Raw genomic sequence first — 26,230 nt, 5'->3', positions numbered from 1 at the left:
CCAGCAGGATGCTACAAACAATAAATATAAAACACTGCATATATCAATATCTGTTTAAAGCACAACTTCATTTGGGCACATTTAACCGTACTGCTTCCAGCTAACAATTCTCTATTTATTCAAGCACTTCCCCCAAAGCTGGAGTGGGGAGGCAGAAGAAGAGAGGGTTAAGAAAAGGGGCCTGCGGCTTTAAGACCACAAAATGCTGACATACCTGTCAGCTGCAGCAAAGTTAAGCTCTAATGGAAACCATGCGTAATTTTTTTTCTAAAATTTCAGGTCAATACTTTTTAAAAACTTAATTAATCCAGCTCTGTTCTCAACCTATTTAAACTTAACACAAGGTTGATGACCACACAAGGCTGATGACCACATATGATGTCTTCTTTGTGGGCGAAAGCAGCTCTCCTGCCTGACACGGAATTATTGTGAATTTACTTTTGAATGAGAAAGGAATGAGGAGGCATTGTTTGATAAAAAGTGGTAAAATTTAGATTTTAAGCAGGATTTAAGAAAACCAGGGCAAATTTGATCTGGTTGTGCAGTCTGACATAACCTGAGTTGTAAAGAAATGTACATTAAATTTGGAATTTTGATAAATGAATATTCCTAGCAAGTGAATAAAATGTATTCAATTAACTAAAACCCTATGCACTTCTGAACTGAAGTGGAATCGACTGTAATTGATTTATTTGAAACCAGAGGTTAAGGACTGAATTAGCTAAGTACAACTGGGTATTTCAAGCCACTGACTTCTCAAATGTCAAATCCCTTCTATTTTAAATATTATTTCAGCTGCGGGGCATTGCAGTCCTGATGGTGGTTCCATCAAGAACTCAAATTATATTAATATTCGATTTTGGGGAGGAATGGATTGGATTGTAATTTTTGAAGGGTGTTGGAGAATAGGAGTAATGAAGGAGCATTGTGTTTCCATAAAAAATGGGGTGTGGTAATTAGCATAGCCTAGTAAGCATCTTTATAATTCAACTATGTATCCTAATTTGAATTAATCCAAAGAGAAGCACTGTTGTTAGTATATAAACATGTGAACTGTCAAGTAATCATCATGTGTTTTAGAAAACACACATTGGTCACAACAGAGAAAGCCAAAATCCATATCGCCTTTGGTTAGTCCCATAAAAATGATTTTTAATCCCTTTGATCCTCCCACCCCTTAAAAATATATATAACTTCTTTTAAATTTTTTGTTAAAAAAAATAAAAGTAAAAAGTGATAATATGATGCTCAAAATGTCCAACTACAGAATAAAAATAACTAATTCTGTGCATTTGGAAACCATTGTTTATTATGACCTTGTAATCTTCTAACCCACTATTTTCTTTCTATCTTTCTCAGGATGCAAGGATTATATTGGGTTCAGGTTTTCCAACATAACAAGCATCTGTAAATCCAGATATGAATGAATGGTATTTAATAAGATTGTTTTCGTTTTAAAATGAGTATTTATGTGTCGTTGGAGAAAGAGCAGCAATGTATGGCTGTTTATGAATGCTATTGTGCCTGAGGTTAGGATCCCCCACACAATCTGAGATGCAGCCAAGAAAAACAGCCCTGATAGACAATGCTTCACTTCACCTGCTATGATGCTGTGTGCATTTCATTTCTGTCAAGAGTATGTACAGTTAGGGTTCATTCGCCTCATTATTTTGTTACATCTACGTTACAGTTAACCAGTCTCTCTAGGAAATAATAAATAACCGCTTTAAAAAACAATTGTCACGTTGCGTTCTGAGGATACACTTTCCATTTGAAATTTTTTTTTAAAAACCCACCATTGTTATGAATTCTCTGGCTTTGGAAAATAGAATTTAGACTCCACCAACTCTCGTTCGTCTGTTGAGATTGATTTTACACTGCCTTCTATAAGGAGATTAGAAAGCAAAAGGCTGCAAAATGGACACTGCTTCCTGCTTTGCTTCCTGAGTCTTTCAGAATGTCAAACCGGACGAACAAATGTTAAATCTCCTCCAGTATGTATACCTAGACACTTTTTCTATGACCTTTGCTATAAACCTTCTAGTTAACCACCTCCATTTTCTTCTTAAAAACCATTAAAAGTTCTCCTCACTTCCAAAGCAAAGACTTTCCAAAATCAGTTTACAAAAGCTCTGAATTCACCATTTGTATGTACAGGAAGTTCTTCCTTCTGTAAGAGCTAAGCACACAGTCCTGTTATGGTACAAGATAGATAGGAGGGGTCTGCAGAGGCAGGATTCACAGCCCTCCCCCATCCTCTCCACCCCACCTCAGAGGACGTTTTGTATTTTTGAAAGGTCCTAGGACGAGCCCCGTGGTGATAGAAAGCGGTGCCTCGGTGCCTCGATACTTAGGGGGCAGGCAGAAAAGATTCTGGGAATCAACATAATTTCCCACTCCCTTCTGCTGCCTCAAGAGCTACTAAGCCTCAAGAGCTACTAAGAACAGCACAGCAGTGAATTCATCCCTAAATAAAATATTAAAATAAATGGGAGACAATTTGCCCTCTCTTTCTCTGCTCCATGTACATTTCTGCCACCATTCTCTTTCTTTTCCCAGAAAACGAGAGCTAGTTTTAGCTTCATTTACATGTCTCAGCTACTGAGAAGCCTGAGCAAGCAAGCGAAGGTTGAAGTGGGTATTTCCTTTGTGCTAATGAACTAACAATTTAAATTTCAGTTATCCTCTGAGACAGATTCCAAAGTAGTTATGGGGGGTGGCAGGAGGTTCTTCTGTTCTGTTCTCCATCTTCCTTGTCATCCTTAATGTCTGGTTGTGAAGGTTTTATGTTTTGGTTTCCAAAGCACAAATGAAAACCTAAAGGATCGACATAAATAAAATAAAACTTTATTTTTAATAATAAAATTAATGTTTCTAGTAAGGAAAAGATAGTATGTCATTCCTTTAGCAGTACAAACAATCTTTTATCCAAAAGAATACATTGGGTTTTATTGTGTCATTTGTCTGAATACAGACTCAGTGGAATATCTAAATGATACCCTGCTCTGAACTCCAAGTTGAAAGTAAGTTTTTATTATACTTGAGGGAAACAATGGGTTCAGCTGCTTATTGCAAGGAGCAATTGCCAAGGGAGAGTTAAACTCAATTACTGTAACCATACTGAATAAAAAATACTGCCAAGAACAAAAATACGCCTGGGTAAAGACAGCCACTGAATAAAAAAAAATCGACATAAAGCGTATCAAATATTTATTTATCTGGGCAACAAAGGACTATGATACATTGACAGGCATGGAAACTACTGCCAGCACAACTCAATACAATACAACTAGAACTGCTTCCAAAATGGCCAGTGAAAATACAGAATACCAGGTGGTCCCAAATGTTTCAAGTTCTTTGAAAAAAAAAGAGAGCGAGAAAAAGAGAGAGGGGAAAAATCTCTAACCCTTGGTTTAAAGACAATACTCATTTATTGCTCAAATGATGTTTCAAGGGAGGACAGTGGAATAAAATAAACTTTTTTTCTCCCCACGTTACATAGAAGGGTTATCAAACCATTCAAGTTTAAATATCTTTCTAGGGTCCAATATCACTTTTTTCTTTCAGTTCAATGAAAAGCTAAAAGGTAATACTAATCATATATAAAATTTTATTTTACTTTTTTGTATCTGTTCAGCTGTTCCATTGTTGTCTTTAACATGCTACAACAGGGATAAATTCGTGAATCCCAGAGAAAAAAAAATCCCCCAAACCTTGAATTTCTAAATAAGTACCATGAACCACATGAAAAACTAATAGGGAAGATTCAAAACCCACTAAACAAGAGGTAAACGAGAGATCACCAGATAAATAAAAAAAAAAAAGGCTTAAAACAGACTCACCATATTTACAATTCCCATTAAATTACACATAAATAAATATATACAGAGACGTGAACACTGATTCCCTTATATAACTGTGAATCGTGTTGCCATAGAAAGTTCAAGTTGGTCGCTTTACCTTGAAGAGGAAAAACTTTTACAATTGAAGACATGACATGGAACTTCGTGTATTTGTGTTCAAGTTTATTCACAATACTGATAAAAATGTCATTATCCTTTTCGCCTTTTTTTTTTTTTAGTATGGCTACAAGGTGAACTGAAGTATGCAAGGGAAGGTGGTGATTCAGTCCCATGAAGCTCATGTAACTTTTTTTTTAATTTTTACGTTCTTTTTTCTAAAAAAAAAAAGTTATTAATTTTTTTTGTTGTCGTTGCTGTTGATTGGTTGTTTTTTGTTTTTTTTTTTTTAAAAAAGGTTCACAAACTCGGACAGAACTTTGCTGGCTTCACGGCCTGTTCTGTTCTCTTAGGCTCCACATGAGGGCAAGGAGGAATTGGTGCTGAGAGGGAAGTTGAGGCAGGGGCCTGGGTCAGCAGGGGCTGCCTCACTGGGAGGAGAGAGCAGTCCCCCAGACTCCGGAGGACTGACGGCGGCAGCGGCGGTGGCGGCGGCAGCAGTGGCAGCAGCAGCAGCAGCAGTGGGGGTGCTGATCCCAGAGCTGTCACCTGCCGGTGGTCGTAGGTGCAGGACGACTGAGTGGGCGGGCGCTGGGCTGGGGAGGCGCGGGAGGGGCGAGGCGGCAGGAGAACCTCACTTTCTGTGTTTCTCCTCTTTGTCGCTGCTTTTGGCGCTGTTGTCTGTGTGGCTGTTGGGGTTGCTGCTGAGGTACATTTTGTCCATGGCCTTGAGCGCCTCCGTGAGATAGTTCTGCAGGGCCGTGACGGCGGCGCACACCGCCGGGCTGCCGAAGCCGTGGGAGATGAGGTTGAAGTGGGTCAAGCAGCTCTGGATGCCGGGCTCCAGGATGGGGTTGGGCCGTGAGTTCCCCAGGGGAGATCGGTCCTGAGCCAGCAGGTCGGTGAACTCTTTGCATATCTGTCTACAGCACAAGCGGAGCAGAGAGAAAGAGAGATGAGGCTCCCTTGTGGGCAGCACCAGCAGCAGAGACAACCCTTCTCCCTGCAGTTACCTCTGCCAGGATCCAGCAGACCCCCACCTGCCCGAAGGCCCCAGAGAGACTGGGGATGGCCACATGTGGGGAGATCCAGTCACCTCTCAGTGTCCACTGAAACATCTCTCCTTCCACCAATGCTTCCCTCTCTCCCTCCCTCTCTCTCATCTCTCAGCTACACCAAACTTCTAACCCCCTCCTTTCTCACTCACACCAAACATCCTAGACACAGGAAAACATTTTGCACATTAGAAGAGAAACAAAGGAGAGTTAAGAGGGACAAGGAGTCAGAACCTCAAGCATCTCGCCAACAGCCAACAGCTGTCCTGTTCAAAATATCACCCAGACCTTCTTCTCTGCTCTTCTAGAGAGAACTCAGCAGCAGTTTGTGGGATGAAGTCCCTACTTATTCACCTTCAAATCAGGTTGGATGTGGACAGAAAGGCAAAACTTTTTTTGAGATTATTGTGCCTTAAAAAAATAGGCATGAAAAATCTATTGCTTGGGTATAATTCAGACTGGTTTGGGGGAAGAAGAAAAAGACATTTCAGTGTCCCATTCCACCTCTTTTCCCACACACCAAAAAAAAAAAATTCTCTAGGAAAATTGTGACTTTGGGTGTGCTTAGGAAGCTAAGGGAAGAGGAAAAGTTAAAGTTTCAGAAAGGATCTTGAAGTCAGAAATACAGATGAGGCCTGCACACTGGAAACTCTATCTCTGAATCTGGGAAGCAAGGACTAGCTGGGGCCTTCCTGAGGCAGCAGCAGCCTGGGGGTGGGGAGGGGGTAGGGAGGAGAGAGAACAGGAACACTGGCTGGCTGCCCTCTCCAAGGCCAGCTGATGTCCCCAGGCCAGAAACTGTCCCGCCTGAGGCCTCAGCCTCTGCCCTCTGGTTCCATGCCCTCCTGTGACACCAACTTTGATAATTAAGGGCTTCCAAACAAGCCTTTTAATTTCCAGAAAACATATCCAAACAGTCATTTTCTTTTCACACACCACCTGGAGAAGCCTATTCAGCCCAGGCACCGATGGGAATATAACTTGGCCATTTTGAAACCTATTTGACATCTCGCCTGTAGGCTAAAACTTGTGGGCTGTGTGTGTGCATGTGTGTGTGTGGCACTTTCAAGGAGGGAGGAGAAAGGAAGGCAAGAAATGGGATAAGGGATTAGGGTTGAAACTAGGCCAGCTTCTGGCTTGCACATTTTGCAGGCCACTGCCTAATCTTTGCCCTTGGAGAACATGCTGATAGGAGACAAAACTGATACAAGGAAGACAAAAACTGATACAGGCAAGCCTGCTACCCATTTAAAGACTTGATTCTGGTCTTTCTGAAACAACATAGTCACAAATCCACACTCAGCTTCGATCAAATCCCTACTATTCCCCACCTCCACACACATTTTGTTTTTTAAATGAGAAGGTGGGGCAGAAGAGAGGGAAAAGATGGAAACACACTAACAATCCTACTTGTATTTCCTCCTTTAAAATACGTCATGGTTTATAAATTTGTGTTATGACTTCAACCTTTACAACAACAAAGCTGATTAACACAAAACGAAAGAGGAGAAAAGTGAGAACCAGAACGATTTTGACTTTGGTTTCTCTTGACAATGAGACACAGAGACCCCGAAGAGGTAAATGCCTTACTTTGTAGCCAGGAGCATGTTTTTTCTTGTCACTTGCTCATTGGGATCGGAATGTTGTCGGTTGAGAAATTCAGCTACTGCTTTGGCAGGAAATTCAGTTTCGCACACATACCCAAAGTCCCTGGCTAGGTGGACGGCTTCTCCTGGAAAGAGGCAAGAGGACAGAGGCAAGTGAAAGAGAAGGAAAAGAGTTGAGATCAAAACTGCCTCCCAGCTCTCTTATTTTCTTAACCCAGATGCTGAAGGAAACACAAACTACTTGTTTTCTCATTGCAGGCATTTTACCTCCTTCTCTGTAGAATGTGGTGGATGCATTTATCAGGAAAAATGACCACTTGTCCTAGAAGGCCAACATGATTTGAAAATGTAAATCCCGTCCACTACCCTCCAGTCCCATCCCCCATCCGATGACATTTTCCCAACTTCTCTTAAAGTGTTTCTTGTATTCCAACCTCACACCTATCAACACGTGCATAAATGATATTCATAATTACTCCTTGAGCTTTTCTGCAAGGAAACAACTAAGGGTTTACATTTTAACTTGATCACATATAATTATCTGTTCATCCAAACCGATTAACCAAGAGGATTTGAGGGTCACTCCACTGAGTCTGTCTGTGTTGTTGATTTTCGAATCTTTGGTTTTAATTTCCTGAACCAGTTGGTTTTTACTGCAGGGCTTCCTGCCATTAGCTCCAGCTCCGGAAGAACGCATGCGCCAATTAGAGCATCAAAGCCCTCCGCGCAGAGCTTGTTTCCATAAAATGGAGCGGATCACAAACAATAACAGTTCTCCAGAAACTGCCTTGCTGTTACAGGACGCAACCCCCAGACCCATACACACTCTCACACTACACCCAAAGCCACTACTACCAGTTTCTTTGCATATAATTCTTTTAGGGTATGGATAGCGGGTTCTCTATGTACTGGTATTATTTTTAATATAATGCTACTGCAGTTGAGTTTCTGGCACTGAACAATTGCTTATTATTTAACAGCTATATTATCAACTTTGACACTATTAACAAATGGTTCATAGCATTCCTCCTCAAATTTATAGTTTTAAACATTTTTTGGTTATATACAAAGCTAGAACTTGAATTCACTTGAAATATATCTCCTCAAATACAACATGTAAATAAGATAAAATGCCTTCCTTAAATATAAATGGTAGTTTTAAAGTATTACTGATAATTTAAATGCCTTTTTTTCTATTGGCATAAGATATTTCCAACAGAATACAAAGGAAAATGCAAGAGAGCTGTGCATTCATTCCAGCACATGCGAACTTAAGCCAACTTAGTATCGGAAAAACTTAGGAATCTAAAGGAAGTAGGATGTGAATAGATTCTGGTAACAGCATCTAGAGCAGGGAGTGAGGACAGGGTTCGCTTTTGTTTTGAGGCGTTTGGTAGTGTGTGTGTATACGTGTGTTCATGCATGTGTGTGTGTGTGTTAAAAAACCGCCAGGAGAAACTTTTTGCAATGCTTATATTTCTTTTTTCTTTTCCTATCCAAACAATTCAAAGTCTAAAATTGCTCACTTTTCTTCCCCTCCAGTAGAGAAGCACAATTAAATGAAAGATAAGGGAGCATATGTTTGGAAAACAAAAACCTAAAAGGGCATACAACCCTTAGCTTTCAGGACGGTCTTAAATCAGGATGCAGGTCAAAGATTCCCAAATTAATTCAGGAAGTAATGGTCACGCATTTCTCAAACACAGATGTCAGAATAGCTTAAGTGATTTACTGCTGAGCTCTGTAAAGGAGACAGGAACTTGAAGAATATGCAGTTCTTAAATTTTCACATTGTTTAGGTCAGAATTGGGCGAGGGAGGTGTAATTTTGTGGCAGAGGGGAACAGGAGGGGAAGATAGGAGTAAATGCAAATAGTTTTTTGACATGTAAAAATTCTGTTCACTTCCAGCTATAGTCTCTGGAAAAAATGAAACTGCCCAACTGACACAGAATACAACCAACATCTGGCCACTCAGTATTATCCATTTTCCCAGAAGACAGTTCCCTTCTTGTTAGCAAGGGGACTCGCTTACCCTCCACTAGTGATGTGAGCAGGGTGACATTCGCAGCTTTACGTCTCCCTGCTGGCAGATTTAATCCTATTTTGTCCAATTTTTCTCTTAAAGATCTTCCTCCATTTTTAGACTTCGCCCTGTTTCACAAATATATGCGAGAAAGGAATTTAGAAAACACTGGATTGTTCTGCATTACATTATTGTCATTTTGACAACTTCCTAAAATGTGCTTTTAAACATTAAGAACCATGGTCCCAAGATATTTAAGGGAGGGAAACCTAGGAAGGAACGGTAGGGAAAGATCATAGGAGGTAAGAGCTTGTGAAACTGCAAAGCACCCCCTGTGTTCAGTTATTATTGTGACTATCGTGGCAGGTTGGAAGGTTTTGAGTTCCCAATTGTCTAAAGAAGTACCACAAACAAACAAACACAGCTCCCATCTCTATGGTTTGAGGTATTTTTGAATTTAACTGATTACCATATATTTTCCCTGTTGTTACAATCATACAAATCCCAACGAGGTCTTTAAATTGTCTTTGCAAGATCTGCTATTAGGTTGTTCAGAGTAACCAAAGTTATCACTCTCATGTTTCTTGCTCTGGCTTTAGCCCCAATGGGAAATTCATTTCACCAACTGTTTACATGCCATGTCACCAGCCTAAATGGAAATGTCAAAAGCTGATATCAGCCTTTAAAAATTTCACTGATTTCAGAGACAATGGAGGCAGTTCTAAATAGATGTCTAAATAGACTCCCATAATCAGAAAGTGGTTAAGATACATTGTTTAAATAAAACAGCAAATTAATTAATTTCAGATTTTATTCCCTACTCAAGTGCTCTTTAATTGTGTGGATTAGATTATACTCCCCTAGGTAAACAGTCTCCAATATTGGGGAGGGGGAAGGGGTGGAAAAGGCAGAGGGCTGATTCAGATCTGTGTCAGTGAAAGATTACAAAGGGACAGCAAGATGACTGTGAAGGAGGACGAAAAGATTAGAATAGCTGATGGTAAAACCTTCCAAAAACGACTTCATCGGCTTTATATGGGATATACCCATCAGAGCAGAACTATGAGTCCAGAAGTAGACACATAAATGAATAAACGTCAAAGGAATAAAGTTTTGGGGCTACTTTCTTATTTAAAAATAAAAAGAAAATATTATCTGGGAAAGTTCAACACAAGACCCACCACTCACAACGTCAAGTGGATCCCTAGGAGGATGAAGCCCACAGGAGGGAGAAACCTGCCGTGAGGGAAGGGGCTTCACCTCGCAGACCCTTAAAAAATCTTATCTAGGAAATGAATCATCCTGACCTCGCGGGAGATGAGAATCCCCGGCCATGTAGGTAACATGCATTTGACAGTAACGACGGCACATAATGCACGTAAACGTGCCTTGCACGCTGCCTGGCACACTTCAGGGCCGCAGTACATCGGAAACATTAATGAGTGTCCCTTGGGCAAGGGGTGTCGCCGTCTGCCCGGAGGTGGCAGTGACCGGGGGGCGTGGCGCGCGGACTCATGAGAAAGCCGCTATCTTCTATTTAAAACCCTATTCAAGGGACGGCGGGTTACCGTCGAAGACCCTACACGCAGGTAGGGCAAAGGGAGCAGCCTAAGAGGAAGTTTTCCAGAGCTTGCCAGGTGCGCGCGACGAGGAAAAAGGCGGCTGCACGGCGCCCCGCGGCTGCAGCGGCCGGCACTGAGCCCGCGGTGCAGCGTGCTGCGCGTGCGCGTGGTGAGCCGGCGAAGGGGGCGGAGGGCCCGACGAGCGCGCCGCGGCGGCCCCCTCGGCGCGCGCCAGAACCCCTAGCGCGCGGGAAGGCGGCGGAGAGCGCAGGCGCGCACCGCCTCGCCCCGCCCCCAACTCCCACCCACCCGGTTCTACGCTCTTCTTCCCGCCCCTTTCTTTTCCCGCGAAGGGAGGGCAGTGGCGCGAGGCCCGTTTGCGACGCCGCCCCGCGCAGGCGCAGTGTCGCCGCGGGCCGCGGGGCGGGGCAGGCCGGGCCGCGCCGGGCCTCACCTCCGCAGCACTCCGCCCAGCAGTGAAGCGTTGAGACACTCGGGCGGTGAGAGGCGCCGCTGTACTTCCGCCACCGTGACCTTGTACTTCGAGGTGGAGCTGAGGAGCGAGAGGCGACCCGGAACTGAACAGAAGACTTCGTTGGGGTTCACGACGCCGCCGAAGAGGTTGTCCTTGTTAATGGGGATGGCGGAGACGGCGTTGCTGTTGGACTTGGACAGGGACACGGGGCCTGCGGAGACAGACGGGGAGACCGCGTGTGGGCGTGGCGGGTCCCTCCCAAGTTCTGCCCGACGCCGGCCAGAGCCAAGCCCAGGCTGCGCCGCAACCGCCGATTTTCTCCCAGCCCTGAAAATCCTGTGGCTCTTTCCGCACCTCCTGTCCTCTTCCCTGCTCTGTGCCCGTCCTGGGGATCGAGCCTCTGCACCTCGGCGCGCCTCACCCCGCCCCCCAGCCAGGCCTGTGCTTCTGCACGGGCCCTTGTAGCCTCAGGGTGCTGCCTAGAGATGCTGGTGAAACTGTGACCATCTCGGCTCTCAGCATCCGATGAGAGTGGGCCCCAGACGAGGTGCTGGAGCACGGGTTGAGGGTGCGGGAGAGGAGTCACGTTTGCAAACCGAGAGCAAGCTATGTGTACTTGGGAGCTTTTGTGGGGCGAGGGCCTTAATGTTGGGCAGAAATTGCTTCAAAGACCTAAAATTAAAATCAGCCGAGAGTTTAGATGGCTGAAGCAGCCTGTAAATGAGCATTTCAGTTAAAGCACCAAGCTGTTAAGTGGCGCATTCTGTTGTCACACACCACACATGCCCCATCCTTTTGATAAATAGGCCCTCTCCTATGTTTCGTTTTGAAAAAGACTCCAGCTTTGGAAATCCATTCCAACCCCTGTTTTGAACTGGGAGGAAGAAGGATAAACAGGCCTACCATTGAAGACTAGCAGTGTGTCCTTTTGTTGAGCAAATAGTTAATAATGCTTCTCCCCTTAAGCGTCTTCATTGGGAAGGGGAGGAGGATGTATTCTTGCTAGTTAAAATCATAAGCTCTTCATTATTGGACCCACCATAGTTAGAAAAAAATTCAAGGCCAGCAGAAAGCCTACTAACGTGTTACATTTCTCAACACCGATGCAATTCAGATGTATTCACAACCATTTAAGTACGGTATGCATTTATAGTTTGAAATTCCACGTGGAGACATATATAATAATATGCATACGTTTTCATCACAGTACCCCTCCCTCTTTAATGGGGATATTCTAGAGGTATGGGGAGCTGGGGGGCTCTAGGTTTTGGATAGATCACTTGTGACATTAATAGCTCTGGGGAGGCTAATGGAGACAATAGGAGTTAAACGAACTCTTGAGAGATTACTAATAAAAGAGCCAATTATCACGTTGACTTGGAAAGAGCATCTCTTAAGATTTATCCCTTGCACTTCTAATTTGACGTGACAAAGACTTCACAGATGCAAAAATGAAACTTTAAACTAGCTAACAATATACTGATTGGGGTTAGAAATGAGAACAGTTTTATATAGCATCGTCCTCTGGTGGTGCCTAGAATCCTGAAGTGTAACGTTGCCACCATAACAAAAAAAAAGCTCCTGTGAATAGCATTTTATCCAGTAAACTTTATTTCTGCTCACTGAACAATATAAATTACAAATCCATCCAAATCACTTGACACTTTTTTCAACAATTTCTGCTCTGAACAATTATGCTAATAATCCTGACATCTTTAAAATGCTAATTTTAACCAAAAGCCAAATTTTTGTTAACCTAATTCACAAAGTTTAAAAACCTTTAAATGACAAATGAGAAATTAAATTGAAGAACGTAAAAGGTTTTTTCCTCTGGTAGGAGTGCTATGTCTTTTTATCATCTGTCCTTATATTAATATGAAATTATTTGCACTATTTTAGCATTATACACTTCTTAACACGCATGGCCACTCACACAATGGATTTCACTATTAAGCCATTTCAAAACTGAAATGCCACTTCCAAATCAGTTCACCTATTACACATTTCATGTGTTTGTCCAGATATCATTAAACTAAATTAAATAGTCAACTCATGAATCAGAACAAAGCTAGTGTGTTACTAACATACTGAAAACCGATCATTTAAGCATTGCTGTTCTATGCCTATCTATTTGCTAATTCTGAGCCTTTAGGAAATCCTATTTGAAAAAAATAAATACAGCTCTGCAAGTTCTTTTAAATAGCACTATGCCTGTAAGGACATGCTTGGAATGCAGAAGGAAATGGCTTACCTTTCTTAATTACAGTTTGATCTGGGATGTTAATACCCGGGTCTTCTACATGCTGCAACAAAAGGATACACATGGATGTAAGTGAATAATCAAAACAAAAGGAAATGAATATTCCGTGCAAGATGGGGCGAGGGGGAGGTGTAGAATCGAAATTCCCCCCTCCCATATAGTGACATTTATATATAAACATCTCATCTTGGCTTATTGGAATTTGGGGCTTTGCAACTCAAGAGGTTTCACTGCACACCCACAGCCAATTTCTCCTCCCCTAGCAAATAATCTACGTTTGAAGGAGGTGGGGATGGGACTAAAACTTTCTTTGGAAATTAAATCAAGTTTTGGAGCACCTAATATTTCTCACAGTCAGTCAACGTTTAAAAATACACCTAGCTTTAGTTTGGCATCTCAGCGGCTTCAGACTTTATTGATTCCAGTGTTCAGGCAGCAAAAGCCAGAGAAACACAATAGAAATGACAGAGGCAGGAGGACCAGGGGAGTGTTGGGACGGTTTTAGGTAGTGTGATAAAGAACAAGGACATACACGCACCTTCACTTACGGAAAACTGAAAATAATTAAAAAAAAAAAAGACTATTGCCTAAACTGGTTCTCAGATAGGAATATGAACACGATAAAAACCAAAAACCTTTGAGGTTGTTTTCCTGTTGTCCAGCAGCAGATTTGTTGTTGTGGGGTTTTTGTTGTTGCTGTCTTTTTTTTTTTTTTTTTTTTACAGATGGATGGGTATACGTGTGTGCTGGAGTCAAAACGTGATTAGAAAGTAAAATGAAATCATGTTTTCTAATGCAGAATCTGACAGGCAATATAATGTCTGGCTGTGTTTACAAATTAGCACCAGGGCTGCTGAGATAGAAGATTTTGCAATCGTTACCAAACACAGGCATTACCATTTAAAAAACTATTACTTCCTTCTCTAGTCTTTGTCCAACAATAATACTGATTCAAACATTTTCCATTCTGTCTTGGATTTATGCTCCTGTTAATTGTGCCTGATCGCAATGATTCCGGGTGGATGGTACTAAGTTGCTTTATTACAGGTTTTATTATACTCAATGCTCTCATTTGTAACTTGCCTAAAGTGCTTCTGGATTTAAGTATAATTAAATTGAGAAATGTTCAGAAATGACTACTGCTGCAGTTCTTGTGTTTTAACTATATGGGGAAATATGATCCCTTTATGCATGCACCCTAAACCCATAAAGTAAATGTAGTGTGGCATAATACTTTTATTTGTGTTATTTCTAGACCTTGTCCATACAGGGAAGACTGTTAAGTTTGAAACCCCACTGAGATATTAATGATTAAATAATTTTCACCATTGATTTGATTTTCTTAAATATTTAGTAGTCATTCGTATTAAAGGTTAACTGTTGCAGCAATGGGAAAATTGAAAACAACCCTTTTCCTGACCCAAATTCCTTTGAAAGAATTTTTTTCTTAAAAGGTGGGGGAGGGAGGGGGAAGAGCAGCAGCTGGGTTTCCTTGGTTTTATTTGATCTTTTGGTTAATTTCTCCTACTGACCAATTTCACCAGAAAGAGTAACTATATAGGTGTTAAGAATTCACACCAGCCACTTTGGAATTTTTGCAAAGTAGAGCAATTCTCATTCACAGTAGTTCCAAAAGCTTGCAACGTTATTTTGCAATTCAAATATTTCCAAAGAGCAGACCAGGAAAAGGGTTCAGAGACTCTTTGGGAAGGGGAACTAAAATGATCACAACTTCCAGGTTTGTTTTTTAATTGCTCTTTTCTCAACTATTGCTTCTCTCATTTCACTTCCCAAGAAATACACTGTTTGGTATCAGTTTCTAAAGACATGTATGAACACACACACACATACAATGATTACTAAACCCCACATTGGATCAAGTGCCTACTTTCCTGCTTTCCATGCAAGGCTGCTAAACATAACCAAAAATTTCAGTGATTAACTGGGCCAAATGAGAAATGTAATAAATTTTCTAATTTCCTATGTAACTTAAATAATGCTTTAAATTCACCAAGCAAGCAGGTAAGTTCATCTGACCATTTTCTTTGCAATCTAATGCAGTAATCATTAAACTGTCAACGGACATATTGCTGCGATATTTGATGCAGTAATTTGAAATAGCATTTTAGTAAAAATCACATCCAGATACATTTCCTCTCCAAAGAAAAGCAGCATTAACAGAGCCTTTACAGCTTTAATAAAATTATTGGTTTGTTCTAACTCTATTTCAGGAAGGTTGTGAGGAAACCATAAGTATGTAGAATTGAAGCAGAGATGCTGGTTTAAATTTAATTTCAGAAAGTATTTTCAAATTATCAATAGCCTGGTTTGCATTGTAAACAGTAAATGTGCTAATACCATGCTTATTTAGAAATCATTTTAAACTGCATTTATTGATAACTGGATTAGAACTCAAATAATGTATTGCCCAATAGTCTCAGAACATTTAATTTAATATGGGGTGTCGCAGGTTCTGATAGGCATTGGGAACCCAGCTAATGATTTATGAGGTCAGCACTTAGCACCCCTAGGAAGAGAGGAAGGCTTCATTTTAATGTCCCTCTGCTCGGATTTGTGCTTAACTATTCTTTAATCAGAGTAGGATATACACACAACTTTTAGATATCACAGGTACTTATAAAATCCACTAAAAATAATTTTCTTAGTATATCTTCTACACTTTCTTTTAAATTGCTAAAGCATTTAATGAGCTCTTTCGGTTGAATTTAACATCTTTTTCAGGACAGGGAGAAATCCCCATGCCAGAGTCAGCGGTGGAATTAGATCCTCTCCCAATCGAAACAGTTTACTGTCCTGGAGAGGGGAAGATATTGTTAATGGTGACATTTGTCGGATTTATTTCTCTGTTGATGGAAGTGGTAATGCAGGCATTGTTTGAAGGAGCTTCAGGAACCATTGTTCTAGGAGCAGAACTCTCAACTACTTTTAAATTTTTAAATTTGGTTGTCTATGTGGGTCCTCAAAGCGTCCACCCCCCAAATAAAATGAGATTTTGAAAAAGTAAATGCCATTGAGGAAAACCCAGGCCCAGCGGCCATGTGTCCCGGGTACCTTCTCTGGGGTTGGGTGAGTAGGGGCTGTGTTCCCTCTCCGCCTCCCACAGGGCTTCTTACCGGGACGTCCTCGATGGCGTGAGGTAAGGAGTGGATCGGGAGGTCTCCGAGTCCTGAGCCAAGCCCGTGAGGGCCGTGCAAGAGGTCCTCGTGCCGCCGGTAATCCCTGCGAGGATCCAGGCCCGACAGCTGGTGGGGCAGCCCCCGGTGCGTGTGCAGAAGCCCAGACTCCTGGCTCTGCCTCTGGCCGGGCCAGCCCGGGTGCTGTGGCTGCGGCTGGGCGTGCAGGGGGTTCAGGCTGTAGGGGTCGTTGACGTGGGAGTAAGGATCTTGCGACTGGGGGTAGATAGGCTGGTAGGGCGGGGGGAAGTAGGGGGGCTGGAAGTCGGCATTGGGGGTGTGGGACAGCGGCGGGGCGCTCGTGTAGGGAGATTGACCTACAGTGCCCAGCTGGGGCAACCGTGCCGTCCCGTTGCTGGTGCCGTCGTGACGGTCCTAGAAGAGAGCGAGAGGAAGGGGCAAAGAATAAGAAATCAGGCGTCGAGTTACAGCTGTGCACTAAATCCACTCCGCAGGACTGCGTGGGAAACCGCCCGTTCCCATCGGCAGGCTGCCGAAAGAAATGAGCTCTACGTTGATCATTTCGGAAAATACCCCAGAAGTGAGACGGGCTCTTCCAAAAACGCAGGGAATTAGATTGTGCAAACGTAGCGGCATAAGACACTCTTCTTAGGCTTTTCTTTCAAAGAGGGGGAAAAGACAGAAAAGGGCCTCCCGGAATACAGCCCGTTAAGCTGCAGTGTGAAACCTCCCTTAAGCAAAATTAAAATTCCTACTAAATATTAAACAGCAGAAGCGGCCTTTTCTTTTTTCCCTGGATTTGAACCTGCCTGCCACTGCGTTATTGTTTACTCTGTTCCATTTATTTGGGGAGGAAAATCATACACGTTCAAAGACTATTACCATTTCATGACTATTTAAATAGAAACATATTTCGTAGAGGGGCTGTAACGAAAGCACACGTTTAAATTACCAGCTTAAAGAAGGTTTAAACTGCAGGTTGGGGGTCTGTCTTTTCCGCTTCCTCAGTTAGGAGCCTTTCTCTCGACAGAGTCGATTTTTGATATGGATGGGGAGAGGGGGACGTCGAGTCAAGGTTTAAAATAGAAAGATTCAGCCTTATTGGGTTTAAAAGAGAAAGGTGCACCCCGGCGCGGAGCAACATCCCCCCGCCCCTTCCACCCCAGCCCCAAAGGGCAGAAGAAACGCCTGACTTTATGTTCCTCTATTGCAATTCGCTTGCAAAACAAGCAAACAGAGTTGATTCCAGGGAAGGCGAACCCTCGGGCCCCGAGGGTAGGGGGCACATCGGGCCGCGCTTTTCCTGCAGATGGATTAAGCATCAGATGTTGAGAACATCTCGGGAACAAGTGAAGACGCAAGGAAATAAAGATGAGGGTGGCGAGAAACGCCTTGGGAAGTAGCGGTGAGGTAGGTCTGTCCGCCGGGAGAGGTCGAGCGGAGGCGGGGGAGGTAAGGCATTCGATTTAAGAACGGAAAGGAGCGAGAGAAAAGAGGAAAGAGGGAAATGCAGATGGAAAGGGGTTGCCCTGAAGGAAACCTGGGCGTGAAACGCGAGGTCTCGGGCCGCTCCGCAGCACCAGGTTTCCAGAACAGAATTCCTAAGGAAACAGGGATGGGGGTGGGGATGGGACTCACCATAGCTGAAAAACTGTGAACTAACATCTGCGAAGAGTCTGGGGTAACGAGTCAGGGTGGAAAAAAACAAGCAAGCCTGGAGAGCCTGGCTGCCCCGCCGCCCGAGCGCGCCCCACACAAAAGGCGCCGAAGCCCCGCGCCACCCAGGACTCCAGTCACGGCGCCGACGCTGCCCCGAGCACTGGAGCCCCGCTCTGGTCCATCCGAACTTGAACCACCGATTCGAGCGGCGCCTTCAGCTGGTCGAACCCACGGTCTCTATCCTGCCGTGATCGGTTATGATTCAAAGTTCCTTTAAAAAGGAAAAACCCCAAAAAAGGAAAAAGAAAAAAGTGTGTGTGTCTGTGTGTGTGTGTGCGTGTTCCTTAATCCGTGTCTCCCCCTCTTTTCTTAGCGGCGGCTTCGCTTGAGCTTCTAATAACCGCGCTGGGCAGCGTTCCTGGAGCTTCCTAATAGCAGATATTCATGACTATTAATATTACACGAATACTTAATAAGGGAAGAATGCCTGGAAATCGAGCGTGAAGCGGAGAGGCAACTCGCGCCGGAGCCGGCTCTCAATGCAGTCCATTGACGGGAGCCTCAGTGTAGCAAATCGGAGGTGGGGAGAGGGAGCGCGAGAGACAAAAAGCGGGCGAGAGAGGGAGCGGGCGAGCGCGCGGGGGGCCGCGGCGCGGCGTCTGGCGAATCACAGGGAAGGGGCAACATTTTAAAAGGTTGCAGGGCATGCAAAAGTGAAAGAGAAAGAGGGAGAGAGGGAGACCGAGGGAGAGAGCGCAGAGAGGGAGAATGTGTCTGCGTGCGTGTGTGAGAAAGAAAGTGTGGGCGAGAGAGGAGAGACTGGAGTGGGGAGAGAGGAGGGAGGAAGGAGGGAGAGCCCGAGAGGAGGAAGGGAGGGAAAGAGGGAGGGAGGGAGGGAAGGAGGGGGAGGGGGCCGAGCCGGAGCGCACGGAGGGGGAGGCAGCGGGGGAGGGGAGGGGGAGAGGAAGCGAGCGAGGACAATCAGACCTAAAAGGCTGAGGCAGACCTCGGGATAGCGCGGGGGCCGCGTGTCGCGGGCAGGAGCTGCCGGCGACTGCGTCCGGGCGTTCATCGGGCTCTCGGCACGGTGGGTGCTTCCCGTTCCTCTCCGGCCGCGGGCTCCTCCGCTCCGCAGCCGTGCCTGGGACTCGGGATTCGGCTGCCCGCTGCCGCGCCGCTCCTCCATGGCCCGGCGCCCCGCCCGGGACCGGCCCTCCCGCTCCGCCGGCCCGCGCCTCGGCCACCACTCGAGCTTCCCTCGGACACCCGGGGCCGTCCGCTCTGCGGCAGCTGCCGCCCTGCCCGTGGCTCTCCAGGGCAGGGGCTCGGGGAGGGAGAGCCGGGACGCGGCCAGGGGCGCGCAGAGACGCAGGGCGGCCCAGCCTGGGCGCCGCTGGCACGGGCTCCCGGCTCCCAGCGCAAACCCGTCCGACTGGCTGGGCCACTCCCGCCCGACGCCCCCCCAGATGACACGGCTCGCTCTCTCCCAGCGCGGCAAGGCGGCCGCCGCTGCCAGTCTGTCCGCTGGGTTGTCAGAACAAGCGGCACTTCGCCTGCTGCGTGTCCCTGCAGAGCCCCGACATAATTAGACAGCTCCAAGCCGGCTCGGAAACCCGAAATCCCTGCTCCGGCGCTCGCCCACCACAAAGTTGTTGAAACAGCCTTCACTCTATTTATTTTCCTCTCCTTCTTGTTTCTCATCTTTTTTTTTGCCTCACTCACAGACACATTCACACGCGCCCCCACAGGGTCCCTCTCTGGGGGTGCAAGTTCATCGTCTCTCCCGTCGGTTCCATAGGCGCCTAGCGCCTCGCGGAGGTTTGGACCCCGCCCGCCCAGGGCTTGGAGCCCGGAGCTAAGTTTGGGCCTCCGCGAAAGTGAGTGCCCGAACCTCGGGCCACAGCCCGGCTTGGGACAATTCACCCTGGGAAACTAAGGGGCTCAGTTTCACCCAGACCAGCTCGCAAAGGGCACCTCCCCAGCCCTGAAAACAAAGCGACTGGTCTGGTGGGGTCTCTGAGGCCCGCACTGTGCACGACAGAAGCCCCCCGAGAAAAGCCCGTCCCCGCGGGATATCACCCGGTGCCCCATCCACAGAGCGGGCCGGGGGGGGGGGGGGGACGGGAAAGGAGAAAGATTTAAAATAGTCTACAGAAAGGAGAGGGGGAAGGGGACGGTGACATATCGTTCACATAAACTCAGGTTCTGATTTCAAGTGAAGACAAGACCCCTGCCGCTGCGTGCGCACAGACCTCTACGCCTGACATTCTCGGCTCCAAATGCCGGAAAGAAAGCAAGCCAAGGAAAGAGAAAAGAAAAATAGCAAAAGCCGGGACAGCCACCTATTTATTTAGGTAATCTTGGGCCGCGGGCCTTCCTCCCCACCCCCTTCCGTGACTCATCCGCTCATTTCAGCAGGAGCTGTAAGGGAGGTTAGGGCAGCGGCCACCAGGTCCGTTCCCAGCGCCTCCCGCGAGCGGACAGGACGGGTGGTGCTGGGGCTCCCCCGGCTGCCCCAAGAAACTGAACTTCGGGAACCCAGGGTTTTAAAATGGGCTTCAAAGCGGCGCGGTCTATCGTTCCGGGGGCTCCCGGCACCAGGGATCGTGTGCAGCCTCGCCAGGATTCCCACGGTCACGCAGCCGAGCGCCGGGCGGCTGCAGGGCAAGACGTGTGGGGACTCGGCGGCCAGTAGGCTCCGTGCGGTGCAGCCCTCCTCCCCCACTCCAGGGGTGCGCCAAGTAGCTCAGAGGGAGAAGCTGTTTAGAACTTCTTGAATAACAGAGTACCTGGAGCAAGCCCCGTGGCAATTTGGGAGATGAGTGTTTCCAAATTGAACCCGCTTACTGGGAGGTGTAACTCAGCTCAGAGCGAAGTGTGCGGCCCCTTCTCCAAAGAGAAGAGAGCCTTTTTAGAAAGGGGGAGGGGAGGGTAGGAAGGAAGGATAGAATGAATAAATAAAAGAAGGAATATTAAAGAGTAGAGAGGATGTTAAAGAGGGAAAGGGGTTTTCTCTTTCCTTTCTCTTCCTGGTGACTTGGGCCCCCAGAATCTCGCTGGAGAGTCACGCAGAGTGCAGAGGCGTGTGCCCAATTGCCAGTAACTGCTTCAAAAACCCATGCTCATCTCTTAGCTCCACTCTTAGGCACAGCCAAAACTGATCAGAAAAATGGGGAAAGTGGGACACGGGTTTCGAAGGAGGGAAATGAAAGAAGGGACCATCCACATCCTCCCTCTCCAGCTTCTCCCCTACATTCTTCGGGCGAATCGGAGAGGCGGGCGCTGCGCTGGGGAAAGTTTGTCCCACCTGCATTTCGCAGCTGGCTGCGAGGAGAGGAGGAGGAGCGGGAAGGTAGAGCTCGGAGCCTGCCGCAGCAAGGATAACTGAGCCAGCGCCGCGCTTACCTCGCAGTCCTCGTACTTGATATTATCCGTCAGTTTCCAAAGCATTTTCATGGATCGGCGTGAACGGATTTGCCCCCTGTCCGCCTCGCACCCAAGTGGAGCTACTCTCTGGGTAAGCGCAAAGTGCTGGCTGCCGGCGGTGAGCGCAGGAGGAGGAGGAGGCGAAGAGGAGGAGGAGGAGGGCGAGGAGGAGGAGGAGGGCAAAAAGGAGGAGGAGGAGGGCGAGGAGGAGGAGGGTGAGGAGGAGGAGCAGGAGAGAAAGGAAAGAGCTCCCGTGTGCGCTCGGAGATCTCCCTCTAATGGTAGAAACTTTTCCCTTTTCCAGCTCTTTACCAACGGCCTAATCGCCTCATTAGCATATCAACAATAGTCCAATTGCTCTCCAGCACCACAATCTGCCGCCGGCCGCTCCAACCCAGGTATAAAGGCCTCTCCGAGCCGCGAACTTGCTTCTAGAGCACACGCCTGCCTGTGAGCCGACGAAATCTCCCCTGAGCCCCGCCGCGCGCCCCTGCCCCAGCGCCGCCTCCCGCCCCCCCGCCCTTCATTCCACCCCATTCCTCTAACTCTCCGTCTTCTCCTCGCGGGAGACGTCCTCCGCAAAAGCCAGGCATTGCGCAGGGTCCGAGAGGTCGCTCCTCGAGCCCGGCTTCCAGCACCTCTCCCCCACCCCTGCCGCCACTAACGGCGCTGTCCTTTCGGCCCTGTCCAATTTTATGAGAAATTATTATCCCTTTCGCAATTAAATATAACCACCAAACCAAGACCGGCGAAGTTACTCCAGGATTTTTGCCCCAAAAGAGATCGCCTCCGCTCGCGGCAGCCGCCACCTCCGGCCGCAGCGCTTTGGGAGTTTTATTGGCTTTGCGCTTTCCCCCCAGGTTGGAGATTTTACCAAACGGCTCCAGTCGCTCGGCTGGGGTTTGCGATCCTTTAATTGCCCCGTGTAAAATAAAAATTGTACCCTGAAGAGGTTACTTGACAGCTCCAGGGGTTAAATGATTTTCCTCTCGTTTGTATAAAGCTAGGGCCGACTGATAATTCAACGTGGTGTTTGGGCTAAGGGTTTCCTGGGTGCGATGTGGACAAGAATACAGATACAGAACTCCTATGGAGACTCACAGTCGCTTCTGGAGTTGAGCCGAAATACCGACATGTGCGCGCTGTGTCATGCATGCATCAAAATAAATCGCTGGGAACCAACTCTTCGCTGTGCTAATCTGCTCCAGTTTTCCCAAGATCCCCCTTTTTAATTAAAGCAGGAGATTTCCTTCATGATTTGGTGATGTTACTAACGCGGGCGCGCTGGCGGCGCAGTGCCCGGCTGACACGGAACCCGGAGGCCTTCGAGCCATCCTCTCGTCCATGTTGGCCAGTCTAGATCTCCTGCTCCACACAGGGGCCTGCTCGCCCCACTGGGGCTTTATATTTTTTTCTTCTGTTTCAGCGAATTTTTTTAAGGAAGAAAGAAAAAAAAGACGTGATGTGATCCTTCGAAATACAGAGTAATTAATTTATCTGGCTGAGCTTCCTCATTTGTCCTCCATAAAAAAGTTTCTGTCTTTCTCCCTCTCGACGATCGAAAACTCCCCAACAATAGTAGGTCTGGCCTCCGAGTTGCTCTAGTACGCCCTCCGATTCCATCTGGGCCTGTTTCTTGCAAATCGCCAATCCTCCCAGGTTTCCAGAGTGCGTCCACGCAGAGCAGTGCAGGCTGTTCCAAATCCGAGCGTTCCCTAACAGGTGGAAGGAAGGCAACAGGAGGAAGGATCCCTCCCCTCAAAGCTGCGGAAAGACAATTCTCCCTCCAGAAGACTGCAGCAAATTCCCCAAGCCAGGCAAAGGAGGCCAGAGGCCCCCCAAAAGTTAGAAAGAAGGCTAGAGCTGGGCGGAGGGGGGAAAGATGGGTAGAGCTGGAGGGACGCGGTCCCAACGCCCTGGGCGCTCCCTTGCGTTCCCTTTCCCCACCCGAACACTAGCACAGTTGCTTGGCTGAACCCAGCTCTCGGCTCTGCACCGCACTCTGCCCAGAAAATGGTCAGCTTCCAGTGCTAGCACACGCACCCTGCGGAGCTGCCCTCGGGCCCGCAGCTCCACGCAGCGGCTTGAAGTCGGGAGATAGGCCGCCGGGAGCGCTGACACCTTCCCAGCCGCGGCCGCCAGCCGCAGAGCGTGATCTCTAGGCCAAATCCTAGGCCTGGGAGCATGGGATTTTACAACCCCCAGATACTGCCAGAGTGTGCTTAAGGGAACTCTAAGTTTCGCTTTCTTTTTTTCTGCTTGTGGGCTAGGGAAGGCATTTAAGGCCCTTCATCTTCTCCACTCACCGCTCCCGTCTTGCTGACCCGCGCCCCGCAGATCTCCGGCTCCGCACCCGCGGGGCTGCTAAACTGTTGTTGTACTCCCGCCGAGGGCGCCTTTGAGGTGCAGATTGGGGCCTACCCGCTCCGTGCTGCCCGCCCGCGTTACCGGCGCTGAAGAAAGGCCGGGTGAGCACCCCAGTCGCCCCTGGAGCCAGCCAAGCCGCGTTAATGTGAGCGTCATTACCAAGACAAGTCACTTCATTGCATGTCAATGCTCCAGCATCGCCAGACCCGGGACAGCAGCGCCAGGCCTGGGGGTAGGGGTCGGGGGTCCAGGCCAGGTCTGGCGTGGAGGGGGCGTCCGGGGAAGAGCCAGTATCTGTGTGAGTAACAGGGACACCAACAGAAACAAGGAGACAGCGAGGGGCCAGAATGACTCTATTTTCTTAGGTTGTCCCCACCCAGTGGGACCTAGGAGCCCAACAGGCCAAGGCAGGAGGATCCGGCCCCTCCATGCCCCAAATCCCCCTGCCCCACCCGAGATCTAGTCTTCCCACCACATGCCAAACTGTGAGCCCGCAGGAGCCAGGCCCAGGATTCACTCCTTTCCCCTTCAGGCCGGGATCTCGCAGCTTCCGCACCCTAGTCCGGCCCTCTGGAGGCCCAGACCTAGGCCGAGCCTGCGCTCCGGGCGCCTTCTCACCGCCGAGGAATTTTGCAGCAAAGTTCGCCCGGCTTGAGGAGAAAACTCCAAAGACCTCCGCCAAAGAACTCCCCCAGTCTTCACTACCCTCATTCTCCAGGGAAGAGGAGGAAGAAGGGCCCTGAGGCCCAAAGGGGCAAGGGAGAAAAAGGTGTAGATTTCCAGGGTTTGTGTTTGGTGAGGGATTTGCATCCTTAAACCACAAAGTTAGTCAAACTTTGGGGATGAAATTGCACTTAGTGAGATTTAACTGGGGGGAGAAGTATAAAAGAGCCCACGGTTAATAAAAATAAGTGCAAGGAAAGAAATAAAAATTGCAAAAGCACTTCCTTTCCCCGATTCCAGGGAATGTAGTGAAGACGGGACTTCTCTAAACTTTACTTGCAATGGCCTAAATCTGAAACAAGCGAAAGAAATTGCCCCAGAAGGAGCAGGGCTCTCCTTTTCTTTGGGAAGTTCGGGGCGTTCGGTTGGAATCGCCACGCAGGCTTTTAGGAACACAGAATCTCGCCCTAACCAGGCCTGGCTTGGCTGGGGTGAAAAGAGGGCCCCGCGGTTCCCATTATGAAATGGGCGACAGGGGAGAGGCTGCTACCCTCACCAACCTGGCCAGAGCTGCCTTGGTTCCCGTAGGGGAAATGTCTGGAAGGTAGAAGGAGAGCGCTGGAAGAACGCCTCCGTTGCCGGGGTCGGGGCCCCGGGCTCCGGGAGGGCAGGATCTGGAGCCTAGGTGGCCTTGTGGTGTCGGAGACCGAGTAAGGCCCAGTTTCGCAGGCGTTGGTTTCGGCAAATTCTAGACCTCCTGCCTCATCACTCACCCTTCACTCCTCATCCAGTCACCCCCATCCGGAGCCCAAGCTGTGAAAACTGGCTTCAGGAAGCGGACCGAGCGAGAAGCTAAACTGAGCAAAGTCTAAGTATTACCCCAAAGAACATGCTCGCCGGCGCGACCCGTCCACCTGGACCCCTTTTCATTCTCCACTCCCCGTAGGTCACCAAAACTTGGAGACACAAAGAGAGACAGGTGCACCAGAAGCCCACCTCACGCGCAGCCCTGGGGTCTAGGGCAAGACCCAAGGGGTAGCGAGCAGGGAAGCTTCCTCTCGGCGTACCGCACCCCCGCCCTGAGCCCTCCCCCCTCCTGAATTAGTCATCTACCCCTATTTCTCCTTGGGGTGGGGGAGGACCGCTGTAACGCAAACCGCAAGTGACCCCCGGGGCCACCTGTGGAGCGCGCGCCGGACTTTCTCCAGCTCCCGGCCCGCCCGCGGCGCGCGTAGCCCCCAGCACCGCGGCCTCCGCCTGCGCTCGTCTTTCCTGTCCTCTTTCTCTCCCGGGAACACTCCTGGGCACTGCCAGGCGCGCCTCACCTACGACTCTCCCGCCCTGGGCCAAGGCTCTTCCTCTCCGCCTCCCCCTCCCGGCCCCCTCCCCCGCTCCACCCCCGCCCACCTCAGCCCCAGCCAAGGCAAACCCCCGTACCTGCCAGTCCCCCATTTTGGCAAGTATGGACATCGCGGCTCGGCGCTCCTGGCGACGGGTCCCCGCCGGGCATGGGCTGTAGGGCTCGGCCGGGCCCGCTCCCTGGAATCGCTTAGGCAAATCCTCCTTTTTTACCTGCTCACCAACATCTCACCTGGTCATAAAGAGCTGAGTTGCTACCTGCTGACGCATGCGCACTAGCCCAGGAATGCACTCCGCCAGCCCTAGTCTCAGCGCCTCGCAGAGCTGACCTGGGAAGTGATGGATTTATAGCCGCGGCAATCTCGCCATCAGTTCCAGCTTTTCCCAACAGCCCCAACCCGCTTTCCCGGTCAGTCCCTGACCAGGGAACCGAGGCCGACTGCCTGCTGGGGTGTGCTGGGCGCGATGCGAGTGTGATTGGGTGTGTTTTCGCACTCAAGCAACGGGGGCATCTACAAGCTCTTCTCATGGCTCTCCTCCCTCTCGGAACTTGGGGGGTGGGAGAGTCTCCACCCAGAGGTAGGGGTGGGGGGAAGGCAAGGCCAGGAGAGGAGGCCAGACCCGATAGGTCCTGCGCACCTGAATGCACACGGTGGGGC

General features: G+C 48.2%; 1 protein-coding gene across 5 annotated transcripts; it reads right to left on the bottom strand.

Moving 5' to 3' along the window:
- Nucleotides 1–3,187: 3,187 nt before the first annotated feature.
- Nucleotides 3,188–25,995, bottom strand: TFAP2A (transcription factor AP-2 alpha). Of its 5 annotated transcripts, XM_058555288.1 has the most exons (8): nt 22,284–22,979; nt 16,458–16,511; nt 16,077–16,314; nt 12,934–12,985; nt 10,662–10,893; nt 8,655–8,773; nt 6,605–6,746; nt 3,188–4,882 (listed from the first exon to the last, which is right to left on the bottom strand). In XM_058555288.1, exons 1-8 carry the CDS (start codon nt 22,331–22,333, stop codon nt 4,594–4,596), a joined length of 1,176 nt encoding a protein of 391 aa, XP_058411271.1. In that variant the 5' UTR covers nt 22,334–22,979; the 3' UTR covers nt 3,188–4,593. The 5 variants fall into 5 exon arrangements, with proteins under 5 accessions (XP_058411271.1, XP_058411269.1, XP_058411267.1 ...); XM_058555286.1 differs by lacking the exon at nt 22,284–22,979 and adding an exon at nt 25,650–25,995 and having other exon boundaries at nt 16,077–16,511; XM_058555284.1 differs by having other exon boundaries at nt 16,077–16,511; nt 22,284–22,980.
- Nucleotides 25,996–26,230: the final 235 nt, after the last annotated feature.

The sequence above is a fragment of the Diceros bicornis genome, chromosome 14, assembly GCF_020826845.1.
Source record: "Diceros bicornis minor isolate mBicDic1 chromosome 14, mDicBic1.mat.cur, whole genome shotgun sequence".
In the NCBI taxonomy this organism is placed as follows: Eukaryota; Metazoa; Chordata; class Mammalia; order Perissodactyla; family Rhinocerotidae; genus Diceros; species Diceros bicornis.
Note: the sequence above shows the minus strand (reverse complement) of the source record. Positions and strands in the feature narration are given on the sequence as shown.